The 20,222-nt window shown below is 45.1% G+C and overlaps 1 protein-coding gene across 5 annotated transcripts in view; it reads right to left on the bottom strand.

Annotated features, from left to right (window-relative positions):
* The window catches only part of Fhdc1 (FH2 domain containing 1), a 53,702-nt gene that overhangs the window by 21,132 nt on the left and 12,348 nt on the right, over positions 1–20,222 (bottom strand). For all 5 annotated transcript variants that reach the window (XM_070022219.1, XM_070022222.1, XM_070022221.1 and 2 more), the window contains 3 exons: positions 14,052–14,692; positions 4,834–4,895; positions 4,225–4,327 (listed from right to left, as the gene is read on the bottom strand). In XM_070022219.1, the coding sequence (XP_069878320.1) occupies positions 4,225–4,327; positions 4,834–4,895; positions 14,052–14,555 (669 nt within the window). In that variant the 5' untranslated portion in view covers positions 14,556–14,692. The remainder of the gene's footprint in view (positions 1–4,224; positions 4,328–4,833; positions 4,896–14,051; positions 14,693–20,222) is intronic.

Raw genomic sequence — 20,222 nt, 5'->3', positions numbered from 1 at the left:
GGGAAGTACAAGAGAGAGGTAAATGAACCCTGCAATTATTACGCATTCTCATCATCATTATCAAAAAGCATTTATTAATCACTGTTAGACATAATCCTGCTGGCTGAGCCAAGAGACTCTCATTAGAATCCCTGCTGTGTCCGGTTTCTGAGTTCTTGGCAGGAATATGCTCTCTTGAACCTCGCTCATCTCCCACAGGGTGGGTCTCCTTCATCCTGCCCAATTCCACCCCAATGGCCTTGGAGGGGGGCAGGCAGGGTTTCCTACAAACACACCCAGGCAGCAGAGGATCCTCAGCCCTGCTCTTCTCTCCTTGCAGCAGCAGAGTAAGAAAAAGCCTAAGGACTGGACATGTGGATTGGTGGTAGAACAGGGGCACCAAATTCCCAACCCCAAAGCCATGCCAAACCAAGAAGATTAGAGAAGAAGCAACTCAGCTGCTTCCAGAGAGAACAGAGAGCCCTAGGTCCCTTCTAGTTCTCTCTCTAGGACACTGAGATGGCTGATCCCAGCAGCACAGAGCTAAGGAAGGGCTGACCAGGTCCAACTTCCCTCCCTGGCAAGGGAACACTCAGTGTATCTTGTTGAGGGCCCACCTTCTTCCTCCACAGAGAAGGAGGTGAAGGAAAGATGAACAAACATGCCAAATCAAAGGTGTGTGGTGAAGGGCTCAGAAATCCCTGATAGCAATTGGCTTTGGCTGCTGGTCAGCTGAGGAGGCAGGAGAGAAAGGCACTTGTTTCCGCTTATCTTTTTCAACATGCTGATAAGGTTAGGGTATTATTCAAGTGACACTTACCCACACCCAGCCTTTGTGGCAGCTGAGGTGATGAAAAGGTGGGAAGCTACTCTGTGGGAGGTACAGTTTTGACAACCTTTGCCCTTCCTGCCTCCAAAGAAGGTAACCAAGGACAGCAGAAAGACAACTCCAGGGTCAGAAGGATCAGGGTTCAAGTCCGCCCCTACTCTATGGCCCAGCGATCATGAGACACCATCCAACCTGTGAGGGGCACACTTTATCATTGGTGAAATGAGGAATAGCTCATGATGTTCCTATAAGGATTAAATTTAAATATATATGTATACACACACACACACACACACACACACACGCGCAAAATAATCATAACTAGGATGGATGGACATAATCATTTCATTTCATTCTCTGTCCGGTGCTTGGATCAAGAGGGCTGTGGTAAATATCTGGTCCCTTCTTGGGCTAAAATTTAGCATAAGACATTCCATCACAGACTTAGGGCCATGTGGCTACACACACCCTCGTGTCTTGTGCATTTATTAACATGTTTCTGACAAATTCCTAAGCCTCTGGCACTTAGCTCGGCTTCTTCCCTGGCCTCAGCCTCCATCCATAGGCCATCCATAGGCCCAGAGACTCCAGAGTCAAGCCTGAATCTGGGTGGTACCAGAGGCCACAAACCTACTGATCCTTGAAGGGGGAACAGTAGGGTAGGGGCTCTGGCTTTCCCTGAGACCTCTGTGGCCACACACATGCCTGGATGGAGTACATGGTCAGGGAGGGGTGACCTGGGCCTTTTTGGGTGTTTCTGTACGGGGAAGCTCCCAGCCCAGTTGAGTATGGAGGGCGTGGTGAGCTGAAGCTAGTCAGTAATGTAAACAAGGAGAAGGTGGCTGAGCCGGCTAGACATTTAGGCTGAGATGGATCTGCAGCAGCAGGAGGGTGAGGGACACCTACACCTCTGGCCTGCTTACACATGTGGAGCCCACCCCGAGGCCTCATCTCAGTTAGCTGTCAGTTGGGAGGGAGCTTTAGGGACTCAGGTGGGTTTTTCTCACCTGACTTTGAACATTGTTCATTTCTAACCATTTCCCACACACATCCAAAAATAAAATTCTTTAAATGTGAGGATTTGAAAAATTCTTTTGCATTTTCTAATCATTTTTAAATATTAAATGAGGAATGACAATATTAAGAAAATCATACTCTGGCCAGGGACTGGTGGCTCATGCTTGTGATCCTAACTACTCAAGAGGCTATGATCTGAGGATCGGGTTCAAATCCAGCCTGGGCAGAAAAACTGTGAGACTCTAATCCCTAATTAACTACCAAAGGGGGAAAAAAAGCCAGAAGTGGAGCTATGGCTCAAGTGACAAAGCACTAGCCTTGAGCAAAAAAAATCTACGGGACAGCACCAAGGCCTTGAGTTCAAGCCCTAGGACCAGTGCACACACACACACAAAAGAAAATCATATTCAATCTCCTACATCCTTGTAACGTGCAGCTGGCAGCCTCCTTCCCACCTGACTCCCATCTACTTAGACATCCAGGCTCTCAGAGCACTTTCACGTGCACTGTTGCACTGTCATGTCATCTTGATGTTCATCAAAAACACAATGAGGTCAGTCAGGAGGGGATCCACAGAGCAGGCTGCAGGAAGATTCAGGAAAAGGGTCCAAGTAGGAATACAATTTCCAAAGCAACAAATCTTTTCTTCTCCTCTCAGTGGGGAGAGGAGGGATCATTTCCAGTGCCTCACACAGGCTAGGCAAGTGCTCTGCCACTGCGCCACATCTCCAGCTGAAGCAAATGTATCATTTTAAAACTCAAACTAAATCTTACCCTTCCTCACAACAATTGTGGAACTTCAAATCTATACAAAACAGAAAGGTTAGGGACTTCTGTGTTTGTAAAATCCAGGGTAAACTATGATCAAATACTTTTCCTTTATAACCCTTCACTAACAAATGCTATTAATTAAGCTAGGCCTAGATAACTTATACTTAATTTACAAGCAGAAATCCTGAGGAAGAGAGAATGCTTCCAGTAATCATAGATCTACAGACTGGAGCTAACCACTAATATCCCACATTGTGAATTTAACACTGATCATCATCAACAAGTTCCATAAACGGTATCTGGGAAAGTGAGACAGAAAAGCCAGCAGTGCCGGGCGCTGGTGGCTCACGCCTGTAATCCTAGCTACTCAGGAGGCTGAGATCTGAGGATCGCGGTTCAAAGCCAGCCCGGGCAGGAGAGACCGTGAGACTCCTATCTCCAATAAAACCACCAGAAAACCGGAAGTGGCGCTGTAGCTCAAGTGGTAGAGCACTCGCCTTGAGCTGAAGAGCTGAGGGACAGCGCCCAGGCCCAGAGTTCAAGCCCCATGGCCGACAAAAAAAAAGAAGAGCCAGCAGTATTTATGAAAGTGATGATTTATGCAAATCAATACTAAAAACAGCCATCCTTACTTTTCTCTCTTGCTCTCTCTCTTTTTTCAGTTTTGGGGATCAATCCAGGGCCCCACATATACTCAGCAAGTGCTCTACCACAGAGCCACATCTCTTCCATTCTTCCCTTTTTACTCCTAAAAAGTCTCTTTTAGAAGTGAAGCAGTGAATCAAATGGTAGAGCATCAGCCTTGAGCAGAAAAAGCCAAGTGAAAGCACAAGACCCCAGGTTCAAGCTCCAGTACCAGCACACATACACAAGTCTCTTTTATTTTTACTCACAGAGTAAAATCTTCAGAAGATTCTACACTGTTTTATTTCATTTGCATTCATAAGCATGAAAGTTACTGCACTGTCTTACAGAATTTTTCTCCAGAAACAAAGCACAATGATATGAATTTGGAAGGTTTTTTTAAAAAAATAAAACTACTGCTCTTACTTCTATCAAGCAACAAACCATTCAATAATTTAGTGAATTTGGTCTAAGAGAAGCAAATACTTTTATCTTACAGTACTTTTTTACTCTCATAGCAATTTCCTCCTTTCAGTCAATTACGTGCATGCATACCATGTATTCATATTTTATGCACCACTCCTAATTTTAGAGCATCTTTATCCAAAAATGGTTTTCTTTTTTTAAGGAAAGTCAATATATAAAATAACCCAGGTTTAGCCTAGGCAAAGGTCAACCTTTGAGGATGGAAAAGAACACTCAAGTTTATTGCATTCCTATGTGTCAGGTACCATGCTGGGTGCCCAAGCAGCACCTGTCATCCTGACAACCCAATGAAGTAAGGGTCATTATCCTTCCTTTATGGTGAGGAAACTAAAGTTCAGAGTTGAGAACCTTGCCCATGTTATTCAAGTGAAGTACAGCTTGACCTAAACCAAGATTCTCTAATTCCGTAAGTCTAGCTATTTCTATGTATCTTCTATACAAGGACAGTGCCCTTTGCTCTGATGGCTGTGATACTGACTCTCCTGAGAACATTCACCACTCCTAACATCCAAGCTTACCTCCTCTGACTCTGGCAAAAGCTTAAGAAATTCTCGAAGTGTCTCTGATCCGTAATGCTCACTCTTTCCTTGATGAATATCTTCTACAATGGATTGAGGAGATCTGGAAAAGATAGCAAATCAAGTTCTGCTTCATGGTTACTGGAGCGCCAAAAGGGAAACAGCCAGTGGAAATGGAAACAAATCTGCCCTCTCCTTTCCTCCCAGGCAGGAAGGCCCACAACAGCCCCAATGATAGGGAACCACTCTGAGGCCCTACATCCAGAAAGCCATCCTGGATTCTCCCAGGAAGAAGAGCAACCCACTTTGGCCTCCCTGGATTCCTATGGAGCCCAGTCCTAGTGAATTCAACAGCACCAGTCCAGCCTCCATGGTGAAAGATGGATCTAGAACTTCCCTGACAAGGAGAATGGTAATTCTCCTGTACATTCTGCTTTCATAGCAAAGACATTTGTGGACTCATCAAGCCACACATGTAGGAAGGATTTGAAGGTGTGAGGAACACCATTTATATTAGAACTTGAATTTCAGCTTGGCCACACCCACAGACTTTCAAGGCTGACAGTAAGCATTTATGATAGAAATTTCAGATGTGTGCAAAAATCTTACTTCTTAAACTGCTTAAGAAATATCCCAATGTTCATGCTCCGTTTTGCATCCAAGATGGTAATCTAGAAAGAGAGACACATAAGATCATTAAAGTAAAAGTAAGAAACAATAGAGGAAAGAAGAAAATTAAAATTTATCAAAGAGCTAGAAGTGTGGCTCAAGTGGCAGAGCATCTTGCCTCACAAGTGTGAGGCCTTGGGTTCAAATCCAAGTGCCACCAAAAAAATGTATCAAAGTACAATACTAATAAGCAACTAATCCCCATGACATAAAGCTAGAAATTAATAGGTTGATTGAAACATACTGTAAACATCTATGGAAATGTAACAACATATATAATACATGTATAATAAATGCAAACAAAAAGTATGAATATCAAGACATTCTCTCTCCAAACTTTCTACCATGATATATTTTAACAGTAAAAATGACACACATTTATTTTATTACATAAATTTCAAAATGTAATTATCTGCTTTAAAATTTTCTTTTTAGAAATAGCCCATGCTTAAAAGCTTTAATCTGGAAACATGTTAGTACAGCAAGAATCATATGAGATTTGAACTGACAAAATAAAACATAACTTGCAGACAGGATTTCAACTCTGATTAACAAATGTAAATGGACTAATATTACTTTCAGTATCTATTTCAGAGAATTTATTTTGTTTTTGTTTATTTATTTATTTTTGGGTCCGGTCATGGGGCCTGAACTCTGGGCCTGGGCACTGTCCCTCAGCTCTTCAGCTCAAGGCTAGCGTTCTACCACTTGAGCCACAGCGCCACTTCCGGCTTTTTTCTTTTTGCTTATGTGGTGCTGAGGAATCGAACCCAGGGCCTCATGCATGCAAGGCAAGCGCTCTACCACTGAGCCACCTTCCCAGCCCAGAGAATTTATTTTTACAATAAAATTTTAAATACTTTATTTTTGAAACTGAAATTTATTTTTTAAATTCTGTGAAAATAACATCTTCATAGGAAAAATTCATTTTATTGAGAAAAAAGTTTTATATGTCCAATACTTTTTTAAAGAGAAAGAAATATTCTCCTAGCTGGGTATGGTAGTATATACTTGTAATCCAGAACTCAGGAGACTGAGGAAGACCAGCAGTTCTAGACGAGTCTACAAAGACCTTTGTGTTAACAACAACAACAAAAAGAAAGAAAAAAGAAAGAAAGAAGGAAAAGACAAAAGAAAAGGAGCCAATGCTGGTAGCTCACCCTTGTAAATTCTAGCTACTCAGGAGTCTGAGATCTAAGGATCACTGTTCAGAGCCAGCCCAGATAGGAAAAGTCCATGAAACCATTATCTCCAATTAACTACCACTAAACTGGAAGGGACACTATGGCTCAAAGTAGTAAAGTGCTAGCCCTGAGCAAAAGAACTCAAAGACAGCTCCCAGGCCCTGAGTTCAAGCCCCACAACCAGGAAAAAAAAAATGTTCTCTATATATCAATGTAAAAAGAAAAATTCTCAGGCTAGGAAGGTGGCTCAGAGGTAGAGTGCTTGCCTTGCATGCATGAGGCCCTGGGTTCAATTCCTCAGCACCACATAAGAAGAAAAAGCTGGAAGTGGCACTGTGGCTCAAGTGGTAGAGTGCTAGCCTTGAGCTGAAGAGCTGAGGGACAGCGCCCAGGCCCAGAGTTCAGGTCCCATGACCGACAAAAAAAGAAAAAAAAAAGAAAAGAAAAAGAAAAATTCTCATACCATATATATTTATGTGTGTCTACATATACATATATACACATACACATGTATGTGTATATATGTATATGTAGACACACATATATGACAAGTAACTTCTTTTCACATTTTAACATTTCTGGAATCAGGTTGTGTCTTTACACATTTTTGACAATGCAATTAGACATTGCTCTTCTAATGCACGGTCAAAACCCAGATTTAGGCTGCATGGTTTACTAGTGTTGGGGCACAGAACCCAGGGCCTTGAGCTATACCCCTATTGTTTCTGACACAGTCTTGCTAACTTTGCTGGGACTGGTCTCAATCTCTCCATCCTCCTGCCTCCACCTCCCAAGAAGGTTGGATTACAGATATGTGATCCCACACTCAGTTTGCAACAGGTTTTTACTGCTCAAAATTAATAACTTGAGGAAGATTTTTATCAAACTAGAAATTATTGCTTGGGGCTGTGAAATACAAAAACCATTTCTGTCTCAGGAAACAAATAGGCAGAATTCATGGAGAAAGAATAACCTAAATCTACTGTAATTTTTTTCCATTTGTTGTTTTGGTAAAGAGAGACTAGCTAAAACAGGGATGTTGTTACAACCTCTTCCTTTCCAAATGTATGAGGTTCATTGTGAACAAAAGAGAATCGGGTTTCAGACTAAATTCCTGATCTCTGGGGCTGCTTCTAAGTTTATAAGCAACAGCAAGCCTGTTAGCCAACTTTAATGTCACTTCCTGGCCATAAGGTTAAATTTTTACAAGGGTATGGTTGCCTTCTTTTGAAGACTAATCTTAAACAATCACATTATTTACTAACCTAGGGGTTTATTTCATGTTAACACAATCACCTGCCAGCCATAAAACAACCTCCCAAGCTAAAAGGGCAGCCTCCCTTATTGGAATCCTACCCAGACATAGCAGTTCAAGTTCAGTGTGGTGGGAGGGGAGAGAGGGAAAGACAAGCTGAGAACAAAACCTGTCAACCTTAACACCCTGTAAGCAGGAAAGCTCACACCACAAAACTATGCATTCATTATAATGCATAAACTAAAAAGCTGGAAATGTGAACACGTATACTGATATAGTTACATATACATCCAAGAAATTAACTCTGCATTTCTGCCTAGTCTGGGGACAGAACCTGTATTATGTTTCTCGCATTAAATTGCTACCTTCTACCATCCTTTCCGCCCCAGACCCCACCACCACCATGCTCCAAGCCCAGTCCTCATCCTATTTACCCTCCAGCCCTGGGGCTCTGTACACCTAGAAACGTGTGGAAGAAAATATCTCTGGTTATTCCCTGGAGATGACATCTTGTAATTTTCCCAAAGCAGTATTAGAACAGAAGTTCAAGCCTGGCTCTCTCAGATTCCTCTTCATTCTGGTTCCTGTGAGCTTTAGCCTCTACAGGCCTCCTAGGGAGGCACAAGAGCCCTTCCTCCCGGGCTCTGAGGCCCTGCAATCAGCCTGGCTTCCCACTGAGAAGTTTCCCAGGAACCGGGCAGATCTGCAGAAAGGAGCCATCCACAGTGCACAGCCAAGCTCCCTGGTGTCTGAGAGCCCTGTGTGAGGGGATGCTGGTGGCAATCACGTTCTCACCAGGTAAGTGGGCCTCCAAGGAGCCCAAGTTTGGGTCCCCAGAGCAGCTGCTGGCCTGCAGACGATGTCCCCATGGCTCAAGCTGTGTGAACCTGGGCAGTTACCTGTCATCAGTTCCTAAGGAAAAACCTGGACTAGCAGTGGCAGAGCACCTTACAGACAACAAAGCCCAGCTCTGCATGAATGAACGGGGAACATGAGACAGATGATAAGCTCCCAGGGCCTGAGCACCCTCAGATTTGCCAAGAGCCTTACAAGTCTCTCTCTCCTCCCTTATCAAATTGAATCCTTCCAAGCCCTGTTATAAAAGTGTTTGTTAAGCTTTCAAAGAGGGTTATCACTGCACGTGTAAATGAGCTTATCTCACTCAGTGCTGGCTGTCTCAACAGTGAGACCATGTGTGTGTGGGGGGGGAGGGGGGATTCCCTTGGGGCCCGTGAGCTGTACAAGCTAAGTCAGAGAAGCTGACCTGTCCCCAATGAGTGTGCAGCGCTGCCCAACCCCGGCCAGCTCCAGTCCACCTGGAATCTACTCTGCTAGACTCATCAGGCCACCAGGCAGGACCATGGCCACTGGAAGCAGTGCTAACCAGCACACAGGAAACACACTATAAGACTTCTCCAGCTCGCACTGGAAGACAGAAATACAAGGGGAAGTAAGGCCATGCACTCTCCTCATTTCAAGGATTTCCTACTGGATATGAAAGGTCCTCAGCTAGGTAAGTGTCACCACAGACTGATGTGGGGACAAGGTTGTTCTAATGTCTTCAGAGACACTGAGTGAGCATTCGGGATAGGTGTGAATGTCTACCCTACCTCTTGCTAAAACCTCCAAATGAGCTTGTCTCTCTCTCTTTCCCTATTTCTCTCTATTATCTCTGTGTTTCTCTCTCTCTCAGCTGGGGACAATCTATCACTGAGCCACTTCCCTAGCTATACAATTCTTGCTGTTTTCTCCAGCATCAATCTATTACAAAATCCGCCTCCCACATCCTCTACCAGAGGAAGAAACTTCTTTTAATTGTGGTAAACTATCAGTAACATTCGTATTTCTTTTTTTTTTTTGCTTATGTGGTGCTGAGGAATCGAACCCAGGGCCTCAGGCATGCAAGGCAAGCGCTCTACCACTGAGCCACCTTCCCAGCCCCAACATTCGTATTTCTTAAGTGTCCAACTCAGTGGCATTAAGTGTATCCACGCTGTTGTGCAACCATCACCATCCTCCATCTCCAGGCTTTTCCATCTTACAAAACTGAAGCTCTGTACACATTAAACATGAACTCCTAAGCCGGATGCTGGTGGCTCATCTCTGTAATCTTAGTTAATCAGGAGGCTGAAATCTAAGGATTGTGGTTTGAAGCTAGCCTGAGCAGGAAAGTCCATGAGATTCTTATCTCCAGTTCACCACCAAAAAGCCAGAAGTGGAAATATGGCTCAAGTAGTAGAGTGCCAACCTTGAGCAGAATTAAAGCCAAGAGTGCCAGTCCCTGAATTCAAGCTCCAGGCACTGGGGGCTACACGGTACTTTCAACCTCTCTGACTTTGGACTACACGAGGCATCTCCTATAAGCAGACTCATACTTTGTCCTTTGTGGATCTTGTATTTTACTTAGCATAATGTCCTGGAGACAGAAGGGCCTTTTTAAACCACTTAATATATTCTCAAAAGGGTCTCCTTGGGCTGGGAAGGTGGCTCAGTGTTAGAGCACTTGCCTTGCATGCATGAGGCCCTCGGTTCGATTCCTCAGCACCACATAAGCAAAAAGAAAAAAGCCGAAAGTGGGGCTGTGGCTCAAGTGATAGAGCGCTATCCTTGAGCTGAAGAGCTGAGGTACAGCAACCAGGCCCAGAGTTCAGGCCCCACAACTGGACCAAAAAAAAAAAAACAAAAAAGGGTCTCCTTACCTACTCAGATAATGCTAAATGGTGGCTGCTCCAATCCCATTCTAGGTTTATTTATTTATTTATTTTGTTGTTGTTTTTGCTGGTCCTGGGGCTTGAACTCAGGGCCTGGGCTCTGTCCCTGAGTAGGGCCCTCTGTGCTCAAGGCTAGTGCTCTACCACTTGAGTCAGAGCACCACTTCCGGCTTTTTCTGAGTAGTTTATTGGAGATAAGAATCTCACAGACTTTTTCCTGCTAGGCTGGTTTTAAAGCACAATCCTTAGATCTCAGACTCCTGAGTAGCTAAGATTATAGCCGTGAGCTACTGGTACTCAGCTCATTCTAGTTTTGAAAAGCAAAGTTTTAAGAATCTGCCTCTTTCATCTAGTAAAGACTTAGCTTTCTGTCTTTGATTTTTTATTTTTAACATTTTTGGTTGGCTATCAGTTGGAGATTGTTCCTCCATTTTAGGAAGAAAAAAAACCACAAGAATCTCCAGTTGAAGCATATTTAAAAAAATTCAAGTACACTTTTTAGTTTAAGTTCTAGATTGTGAACATGTCTCAGAATTTCAGTACACACAGGGATCCTAACAATAGTTTAAAAAGAATGATCTCTGAATGTACAGTGTGGGAGAATAAAACATTATTATCTCAAATTTGGTACAAGAAGGCACCCTTGCATCCTTCCCTTCTCTCTTCCTACCTCTCTCCTGTCCTCTTTCTTCCAGGTAGAAATTCGGTTGTTTCCTACCTGGTCAACACAGTGAACCACAACAAATGACCCCCTGTGTTTAATCTGCGAGACCTACAGAAGATAGTCGCTTTGCTTCCTTTGCTCTATCCTGACCAGCTCATTTACCTTTAATTTCTTTAGAGGAACACAAAATGGCTGCCATGTATCCCTATCTTTAAGAGCTATGGAATGTAGAGACAGACACAGACCCAGTGCTACCACGGGGGAACAAGGGACATCTGTAACCTCAGGAACTTCAAAATTTTTTGGGAGGAAGAGACCAGTGAATTCTGAGGCTGAGCAGAGACCTTTTCTTTGATCTCCAGTAGTATCTGTGTTATCTCCAAGTGCTTAATTACTGTTGTACCATCACATCTGTAATCTCCTCAAGTTAATTTTTAGGTTAACGAAGATACAAGGATTGCACGATTTCATAGCCTTCTCTCCCCTATGAACGGCTTTAACTTACTACTTTGAGTCTTGTTCTAAATTCAACTACTCTCAAATTCAAGTCTTCCCCATCATCCAGCAGATTCTCCCTCTGGAGTATAATGGAACTTATTTATAATGCTTTATGACTCCTTTAAATTGTAAGCCAATCAGAAAAGGTCAGGTCATTTCTGTGGGAGGTTATACAGGACTGGGGACGTGACCTGATTTCCTGCACCTCTGAACCTCCAGAGTTATGGCCTGTGTTGTGACAGGCTGGGGCCCTGTGTCCAGATTCATGAACAGGCTCTGTGTGGAAAATGCTGTTCAGTGTATTATCCAGTCCACCTGGGCAGAGTGTGACAACTATTGCTTTCGACCCTGAACTCCACTTACTGCAGGCTGAGTTGGAAGATTTATTGCTGATCTTTATCAGACCATAATTCTGCTGAGTTATAATTTCTTTAGCAGAAAAAAAATTAATGAGGAAAGGAAATAGGATATTAGCAGATTCTTCTATTGAAAAAACGGTGTATTTAATATATGCAGCAATATTGGATATACTATAAAAACTTGAAAATAATTCTTATGTGATGATGACACTTCACATGAACCAATATGGATCAGTCTAACTACTTATTTCTACATATGGAAGAGCAGAAGGGTTAGATCATCTCGAGATAGTCACACGAATTTCAATTTTCTTCCTCATATGCTACCTCTTAGGGTAAGATCTATAAGTGTCAAAAGTAAAGTCTCTACACACCTGTATTCACAGCAGCATTATTCACAAACAGTAGGAAGCAACACAGTGGAGCCTTTTGGATAGATGGATGAATGAATGAATGGATAAATAACAGGGTGGAGACATACAACAAAACATTGTTTGACTTTCAGTTTGGACCTGTGCTACAATCTAGTTGAACCTCAAAGATATCAAATTATGAGAAATGAACCAGTCACAAGAGACAAAACCTGTAAGATTCCACTAGAGTAGTTAGATTAATAGAAACGATGGCCTGAAGGGAGCGGGGGGGATGGGAGAGTATTGTTTAGGAGGAACGGTGTTTCACTTATGGAAGATGAAGAGTTCTGGAGATGGATAGTAGTGATAGTTGCCCAAAAATGTGCATATACTTTACTTAGTGCATGGTGCTAAAAGTGGTAAATTTTATGTTACGTGTATTTTACAATTTAAATTATCTTAGCACAAGGAATGTAGCTCAGTGTTAGTGTGGTTTTCTTAGCATTGTCAAGGGTTCTAAGCAATGAGAAAGAAAGGTGGAAAGGGAGAAAACAAATGAACAAAAAAAGTAATTAAAAAAAATCTACTGATGGCACAGGGTGGATAGAGGCCACTCTCTCCCTCTCATGGTGGTTCTTAGCTTTTCTCTAACTCCCAAGTGTAAAGCAGCAAGTTCTTGGCACACCTTGCCTTTCTCCCAGAGGATACCACCTGCTCTCAGCTGTGGCTTCCCAGGCACAACTGAGGGACCCCCTTTCTGTTCCAAATACTTTCCTGGGACACAAGCCCCTTTTCTCCACACGCCCGTCCAATTATGACTTTAGGATCTTGAAGCTCAACAAGGAGAGCTTGGAGACAATGGTGAGACGTGACCTAATGTACAATAAAGCACTTCTGTTGGAAACTGGGGCAAAGGCCAGGGGTACTAAGGAAATGACCTCTTGCTTCACCCAATATTGAAAGGATACTTAACCATATAAAAAGGCTTTGCATAAAAGGAAGAGACAGGAAAAGCCTGTGTTCTGCATTGAAGGCATCATGGTCTCTCCTGATTTCTTTCTTGACACTCAAACAATCCTAACTCCAGTGTTTCCAACATTTCATAATAATAGACTCTCAATGATTTCAACAGGGCATTCTACTCCAGCTTTAAAAGGGCCCCAAAATGAACTAGTAGAAGGAGTTACATGTTCCTAAGCCAGAAACAGAAAAGAGGTCAAAATTGTTGGCTTAAGAACTGAGTAACGCACAGAAAGAATACTTCATCCTAGGGCCCTGCCCTCTCTTATCTAGGCAGCTCCATCACTGACCTATTTTCTCAGTTCCTTTACAAGATTAAAAAAAAAATCCAGATTTTAAGTTGTGCTCTCTCTCCTCCCCCATCTCCTTCTCTTTGCCCTCCCTTCCTTTCTCTTTTCCCAACATTCACTTCTTATCATTCCAGACTTGTAATTCTTTCTCTTAGTAGGTAAAGGTTAGCTTTTTTCCTCCTCAAAGTAACACATTTAGTATTAACTGCAAATATGCTTCTCACAAAGAGCTTTATGCTTTGGCTCTGTGGAGCTCTTCCTTTCCAGAGGCCACAATTTCATCTAGATATCGGAAGAATGAAGGCTGACTCGAAATCAGTGGGCAAAACTTAAAGACTGGAGAGGAAAATAAGGGTAAAACCCTAAGGATATCTAGTATTGATGTAACTTAAAAGGCATTTGATCTGGTACAGCTCTGGTGCATCCCAGATAGCTGAGTTCAGAAGCTCAATCTTTTGTGCAAAGGAGACTAACAACCCTGAACTGTAGCAGATTTCTCGGGGAGGGGGTGGGGGGGGGAGATGGGGGAACCAGAGCAGATGTGCTAGAGATTGGGCAGTGCTCAGTGGCCACAGACCAATGGCCCCCACTAGCGTATTCTCTGCATGAGGTCATAACCCACTGGGACATGGAGAGGATCCATAAGCACACACCCTATGCTTTTTCACGACTCAGCTCCAACTCATCACAGGGGCCCTTTCGATCATTTTCAGAGCATATTCACTTGCACTGAATTATTTCTTAGTGATGCTTAGGAATTATTTAGACCATCTGTACCAACAGCTCTCAACACAAAATGGCATGGCGTCAGGATTTGTTCTCACCTCTTCCCGGGAATCTCTGAAGGAGGAATAAAATGATCCTCCTCTCCTGGGGAGAGAAGACCTGGCGGTGTCCTCCTGCTGCCCGAAGAGCTCTTCGATGGTCTTTGTGTCGATCTGGTAGTGATGCTGCTGCCTGGCCGCCAAGGTCCAGATGTTGGTCTTGCCCCGCACTTGTTCCTCTGGGATGGTTTTCCAGAAAAAACTTCGCATGCGCTTCTTCTTACCCAGGGTACTGTAGCCGTTCATGTGAGAAGTTGGGGGTAATCCTGGAGGTGGTGGCGGAGGTGGAGGGGGAATAGGAGGCCCCCCTGGGAGTGGAGGTGGAAGGGGAGGAGGTGGGGAGGGTGAAAAGCCTTCCCCTGATGGTAGGCATGGTGGAGGGGGTGGAGGAGGAGGTGGAGGAGACGCTGGGGGTGCTGTCTGCCCGATCATGAACCCAGCTGCAGTGGCAACAGTCCCATTTTCTTTATCGCTGGCCAGGGAGACACAATTCATAACATGCATAGTACTGTTGCCTTCTAAGGAGGTAATTCCTTGACCTTGGGGAAGCAGACACAAACATCAAACTCCTGTTACACTTCTTTGCCCATGAGTCGGCTGCCAGAAAAGTAGACAGCCGTCCTGCTTGTCATCTTCCAAACCTGCAAAGACAGAATGAATTCAGGGTCAGGACAGACAGAGGTTTCCATAGGGGCTTTGCCCTATTGGAGGCCAGCCCTCCCCACAGCTGGAGGGGGATATACCAAATGGTATGAAAAGCAACCAGTACATTTATTAACCAGGAATTTCTGCCAAAAGAGAACTAAGAAATCCAATTTGGAAACCCTCCATTAATCAATAAGGCATGTGCTTATTGAAAGATCACCATAGGTTCAGCAAGTATTGCTCACTTTATGAATAAACTATTTGTTCACCAACTGGTTGATTCTCTTTTAGGCACTGGATACCTAGCCCTATGGAAACAGCCCAAATTACTGAAGCATTAGGTGTTTAGTGACCCTGCCTTCTTCCAGTCTGGACATGTCTCCTAGCAATCACTGGGTCAAAAGGCATCTTCCACTTAGTGTGCAACAGGCGGGGCATTTGGAGATGATTGACAAGCAGCCCGGCTCATTTCCCTGAAGTCAGGGTCATCATCATGCTCCTGTTCCGTAGGGTGATATGGCTTCCTCCAAAATAGAGAAAAGAAGGCCTGGCATGGAGGTGACAGGTGCCAGGTCTAAACAACTTTCCTGTTCAGCATTCTACACCAGTCACCTGGCCACATGACCTTAGGTCTGCCATCTGGACAATTCGGAAGATGCATGGCACGGCCTCTGCCTCCCTTCACAAGCTGCCAACTTGGGAGTCTAGATAAACCACACTCTTTAGAGCCAATCAGAACTTGTCACCTCCCCCTTCCACTTCTGTGACATACTAGGACAGGCTTCTTCTATCAGGTCTGCCACATTTCTGTCCCTTATCCACACAACGCACACGCTTCTCTTGGAGGCTTGTATCTTTATGGACCTTCAAATGTTTGTTTTTGGCTTTGGGTTATTACTGACATGATGCAAAACTGGGTCAAAACAGTTACAGTTCTTTCAATACAAGGACAGTTGGCAATGAGGGATGAACAAATGGACTTGACTTGGGAATGAGAAGGTGAGAGTGTGAAAAGGGGACTGTATTTTACACAGACTGCCAGGTGTAATTATTATTTTACAGTTTTTACTGGCAGAGACCATACCTATAGACACAGTTATGTGAAATAATACTGGATTATGCAAAAGTAAATTGTCTGATATCTGACATCACTCAAATATGATGACATTTCCCCTACAGCCACATATCAAAGGCAGGATTACCTTAGAGAATGGAAAAGTCTAGAAACAGATCACTTTTCCTCAGAATTCGCCTACCTGCACAACTTGTAGGCTATATAAATTCACTTCATCATGTTCAAAATTAGCATACATCTATTCCATTGCTTTGCTTAAGAACTGATGCATCATCCTTACCAAGATTTGGTAAGTAGTTAGCCGTTACTAATCATTGCTTGTGAGTACACTGTAGCCTTATATTTTCATAGGCACTGTATTTGCTCTTTTTCTATTTTTAAAATTTTACTTTATTATTTTCAAATAGTTGTACAAGGGGGTAACAACTTAATATGTCTATTTGTGTCCAGGGTATCTTGTTCAGTAACCCTTCTATCATTCTCCCCGACTGTCACTTTCCCCTCCCCTCACGCATTTGCTTTTTATAGATAAAAGTTATAGGGGTTTATAGATAAAGTAATAAATTACCCCTGGCTGCTAGAAATACATATTTACTATTTCTGCTTTCTGCTATCAAGGTTTGTAGTTTGCTGGGTCTGTCCTTTTAAAAATATATATTAAATTATCTCTATAAGAATGTGTTTGTGAAACATTTAAAGTATTTATTTATTTTGGTGCTGGGGATTAAACCCAGGGCTTTATATACATGCCAAGCATGTATTCTACCACTAAGTTATACCCTCAGGCTCTGAAAAGCTAGGCCTTGAAAACTGCTTAAAGTAGAAAATAAGATATTTCCAACTCTTACAATCTGTACAGTTTTTAACCATTTGAAGGGTTCAGTTTAGAGGCATGAAGTACATTCACAGTGTACAGCAATGATCACTTCTGCATATTTTCTAAATAGGTAAAATTAAAAGTATGTATCTAAGCTGGTTTACAGCTCATTTGGACTGCAACTGGCTTTTAGAAGGAGTTTTCATGATTATCATTAGGGGTATAACTAGGCTGTTTTCATAGTTGGCACCCCTAAAGCAAATGACTCACTGTCAATTACAGTTTATAGTTATATTTGAACTCTTCTTTTTCAAGACTGTACAGGTAATTTTGGCAATTCATTATTACATATTTTTAAATATTTCTGTAGATAAAATAGCTGATGTATATAAGAGCTGCTAATTCTCCAATTCACCTCGAATCCCATTTTTTTTTTCAAACCCAAGGCCTCATTTACACTGGACAAGAACTCTACCACTGACCTACATCCCAGCCATCTACTATTCATCTAAGAATGGTGATTGCTAGAATAGCTAGGTTTATGGCCTAGATTGTGCAAGGCCCTGGATTCCAACCCCAACACTTCAAGCAAGCAAGCAATAAGCCAAAAAGTGTATAAAAAGTGTTTTTTTTTAAAAAAAGGCTTCATTCTAGGAAGCAATAATCCAGTGCTGTCTAAGTACATGTAGAGAGAGATGTACTATGTACCACTAACTCCCCATCCAGAGAACTGTGGTTCAGAAAGCCAGTGTAGGCAAAAATAAAATCCAAGAGATTCTATTTCAAAAACAACCAACAAAAGGCTGGCTGGGTTCGAGGCATGGCTCAAGCTGTTGGACCCTAGTAGAACCAGCAAGCTCAAGGACCTGGGTTCAAACGTCAGTAATACCAAATTTAACTTACTAAGTTTTAAGAAGCTGTACAATATCACTATCTTCTAACATCAAAACATCCCTAAATTCCTCTCTCGAAGGGAGATAGAGGGAGGAGAGAAGGAAAGAGATTGGGAAGGTTTCTCCTTTTGAGTACCGTGCTTCACAGGGAAAGTACCAGACATGCCAAAGTAAAGTGTGACCTGTGTTAGCTGCGTGTTGGCATGACTCTAAACACTGCCTCATCTTTGAAAAGAATGTTATTCTTAAAAGTTTATGAAGCAAAGGGAAATACATCATACTGTCTCTGGTAAGCTGTCTGGTTAATTTTTTCCCCAGGTGACACACAAGCATTTTAGCCCCCCCAAAGCTCCCAATGAATCAGCTCACAGGCAATGATTAGCTATGATGCTAATGCTTTTACTACAGTTTCTTCAATAGCATAGCCCACCCCCCTGGTCAAGGTTGCCAATGTCAAAGAGGTAGTAGGAAAAAGAGCAAGCAAATAGGATTCTCTGTGAGATATTAAAATAGAGGATAACCAAAGAACACTCAGTTCACCATTATATTGCCACAGTGGAGATGCAACTGAACCCCCAGGTACACTAGGAAAACATAGGTCATGCCACAACCCTGACAGATGACACTTGCTGCCAGTTCTCACAGCTGACAATTGCCAGCAGGGACAATGGTGCAGTCTGAGAAGCCATCAAGGGTCCCATCAATCTCCCCAGAACACACAGAGACAGGCTTGTATTTAGCATCTCTGCTGGAGGCTGGGGCCCTCGGCAGCAGGGAGGAGGGAGCAGGGCTGCGGAGGCTGACAAATGCTCAGCCAGGGGAGGCTCTGGGGACAGAACTTGTCTTCAAGTCCCCAGAGGGCTCCCCACAGCCCACCAGAAGTGGGCTTAAGTGCCCGAGCCTCAGGTGGAGGCTGAAGTTCTGGGGGAGCCTTTTCTACCTTTGGGAAATTTCAAGAAGACATGCTGGCATCATGAAGTAAGCCTTAGGTATTTAACTGGTAAGCAAAAAAGTGTACACATGATCTTAATTGCCCAAAAGGCCAAGAAGCAATAGCAACCAACAGCTCTGTGAACTACTTGTGAACTACTCTTGCTGAAAAGCTGGGACAGCCATGCCTTTGGTGTTAGAAACATCCCTAAATTCCATCCTCTTGAAGGGAGATGGAAGGAGGAGAGAAGAGAGAGCAGGAGGCTTCCCCCGGTGAAGAAGAGATCATCGCAAAGGCGTGGGAAGGCCTGATGTTGAACAATAATCAAAAGTAATAACCATACCAGATAACGCTTTCCCTCAGGTTCCTGACTTGTGCTACTGATGGGGGCAGGGGGAGGGGGGAGGGCAGGAAGGGCTGGTCCAGGGCTTTGGAGGCTGAGCAAGCCAGGTGTGGAGCGCAGAGGAGAGCAACACAGCAGGCAGGAGGGAAGAAGGAGGAAGGGGAGATCTTTCCTTTTTGCTCTCATTCCACAAACTACTGAAGAAAAGCCCCCTCTTTCTACTGCCACCACCTAACTCCCAGCCTTCCTGGACTGTTACACACAGGCTGTCTGTGCAAGCACACAGTGGAACCCGCGCTGACAACTTGGCACTCCAAGACAGCATGTTTAATCTGTCGCCTCGTAAACATTCGCAGCTGCTTGAGAGCGAGGCCCCCAGAGCCCAGGGAGACGCCTGCGGCTTCTGCACGCGCCTTTGCGAGTTTCTCCTCTCTCCGTCCCAAAAGCAAGCAAAAGGGAGACAAGTCAAAAAGCACCAAGTGTCCATGAGCGCTCTCGCAGAGGAGGGAAGGAAGCTTTGGGGTCCAGACACCCTTGGGCCAGCGGCGGGCGGGGGTCACGGAGGGCTGAAGTCGGGGGGGGGGGTCTATGCACACGGACCAGCCCCGATCGGCCGGACAGGGAGGGAGGAGGGCGACACCCGATTTCTTGCGAATCACGGAGGACGTAGTTTCCGCCGCCAAAGTCTTCCCCTTTGGCAGCGGCCACTCGTTCACCATCTCCAACCCCGCACCCCGCCGCGGGGGCCCAGCCACTCACCGGCTCTACCGCCTCCCGCCGCGCCCGGCCCGGAGCCGCGGATCACGCGGCCCGGGACTGGTCCCGGACGACCTTATCTAGCCGGCCGGCGCCGACGCCAGGCACGGGCGCGCGCGGAGAGAGGCCCGACCCGGGCGCGGGGAGCGGATGGGACCCGCCGGTCCCGGCTCAGCCGCGCCGCCCTCCCCGGCGCTCCCCCCGCCGGGGGGTCCCCGGGCCTCGCCTCCGCGCCGCGCTGACACCCCGCACCCGCTCCTCCTGCCGAGATGCACGGCTGGGGTCGGGAGGACGAAGGGGAGGCGTCGGGGTGTTTGAGGCGGGAGCGGGTCTGCGGCCGCTCCGGGACCTCCGCTCAGACCCCACCGTGCTCCGCGAAGCCGCGGGAGAAGCCGCGGGCCTTCCCCGCGGGGTCCGGGGATTAGGCGGCGGGGGCTGTCGGTAACCCGGCCGCCGTCGAGGCTGAAGGCAGCCCGCCCGCCCGCCCACCGGCTCCTTCCTTCGCCGGTGCCACTGAGGGCGCGAACTTCCAGAGCGAGGGTGCCCGGTCCAGAGCACCGGGGCCTCGGGGCGCAGCGCCCGGCCGGGTCCCCGCCAGCCCCGCACCCACCGCCGCAGGGGGAGGTCGCGGGCCGCGGCAGGAAGGCGACCGAGGGCTCGGGCGGCGCGTCCGTGCGGACTCCCGCAGTCCCCGCCCGCCAGGACGCAGCC

This window comes from Dipodomys merriami, unplaced genomic scaffold (genome assembly GCF_024711535.1).
Source record: "Dipodomys merriami isolate MVZ:Mamm:240054 unplaced genomic scaffold, mDipMer1.0.p SCAF_15, whole genome shotgun sequence".
In the NCBI taxonomy this organism is placed as follows: domain Eukaryota; kingdom Metazoa; phylum Chordata; class Mammalia; order Rodentia; family Heteromyidae; genus Dipodomys; species Dipodomys merriami.
This window is presented reverse-complemented; position numbering and strand designations above follow the sequence as displayed.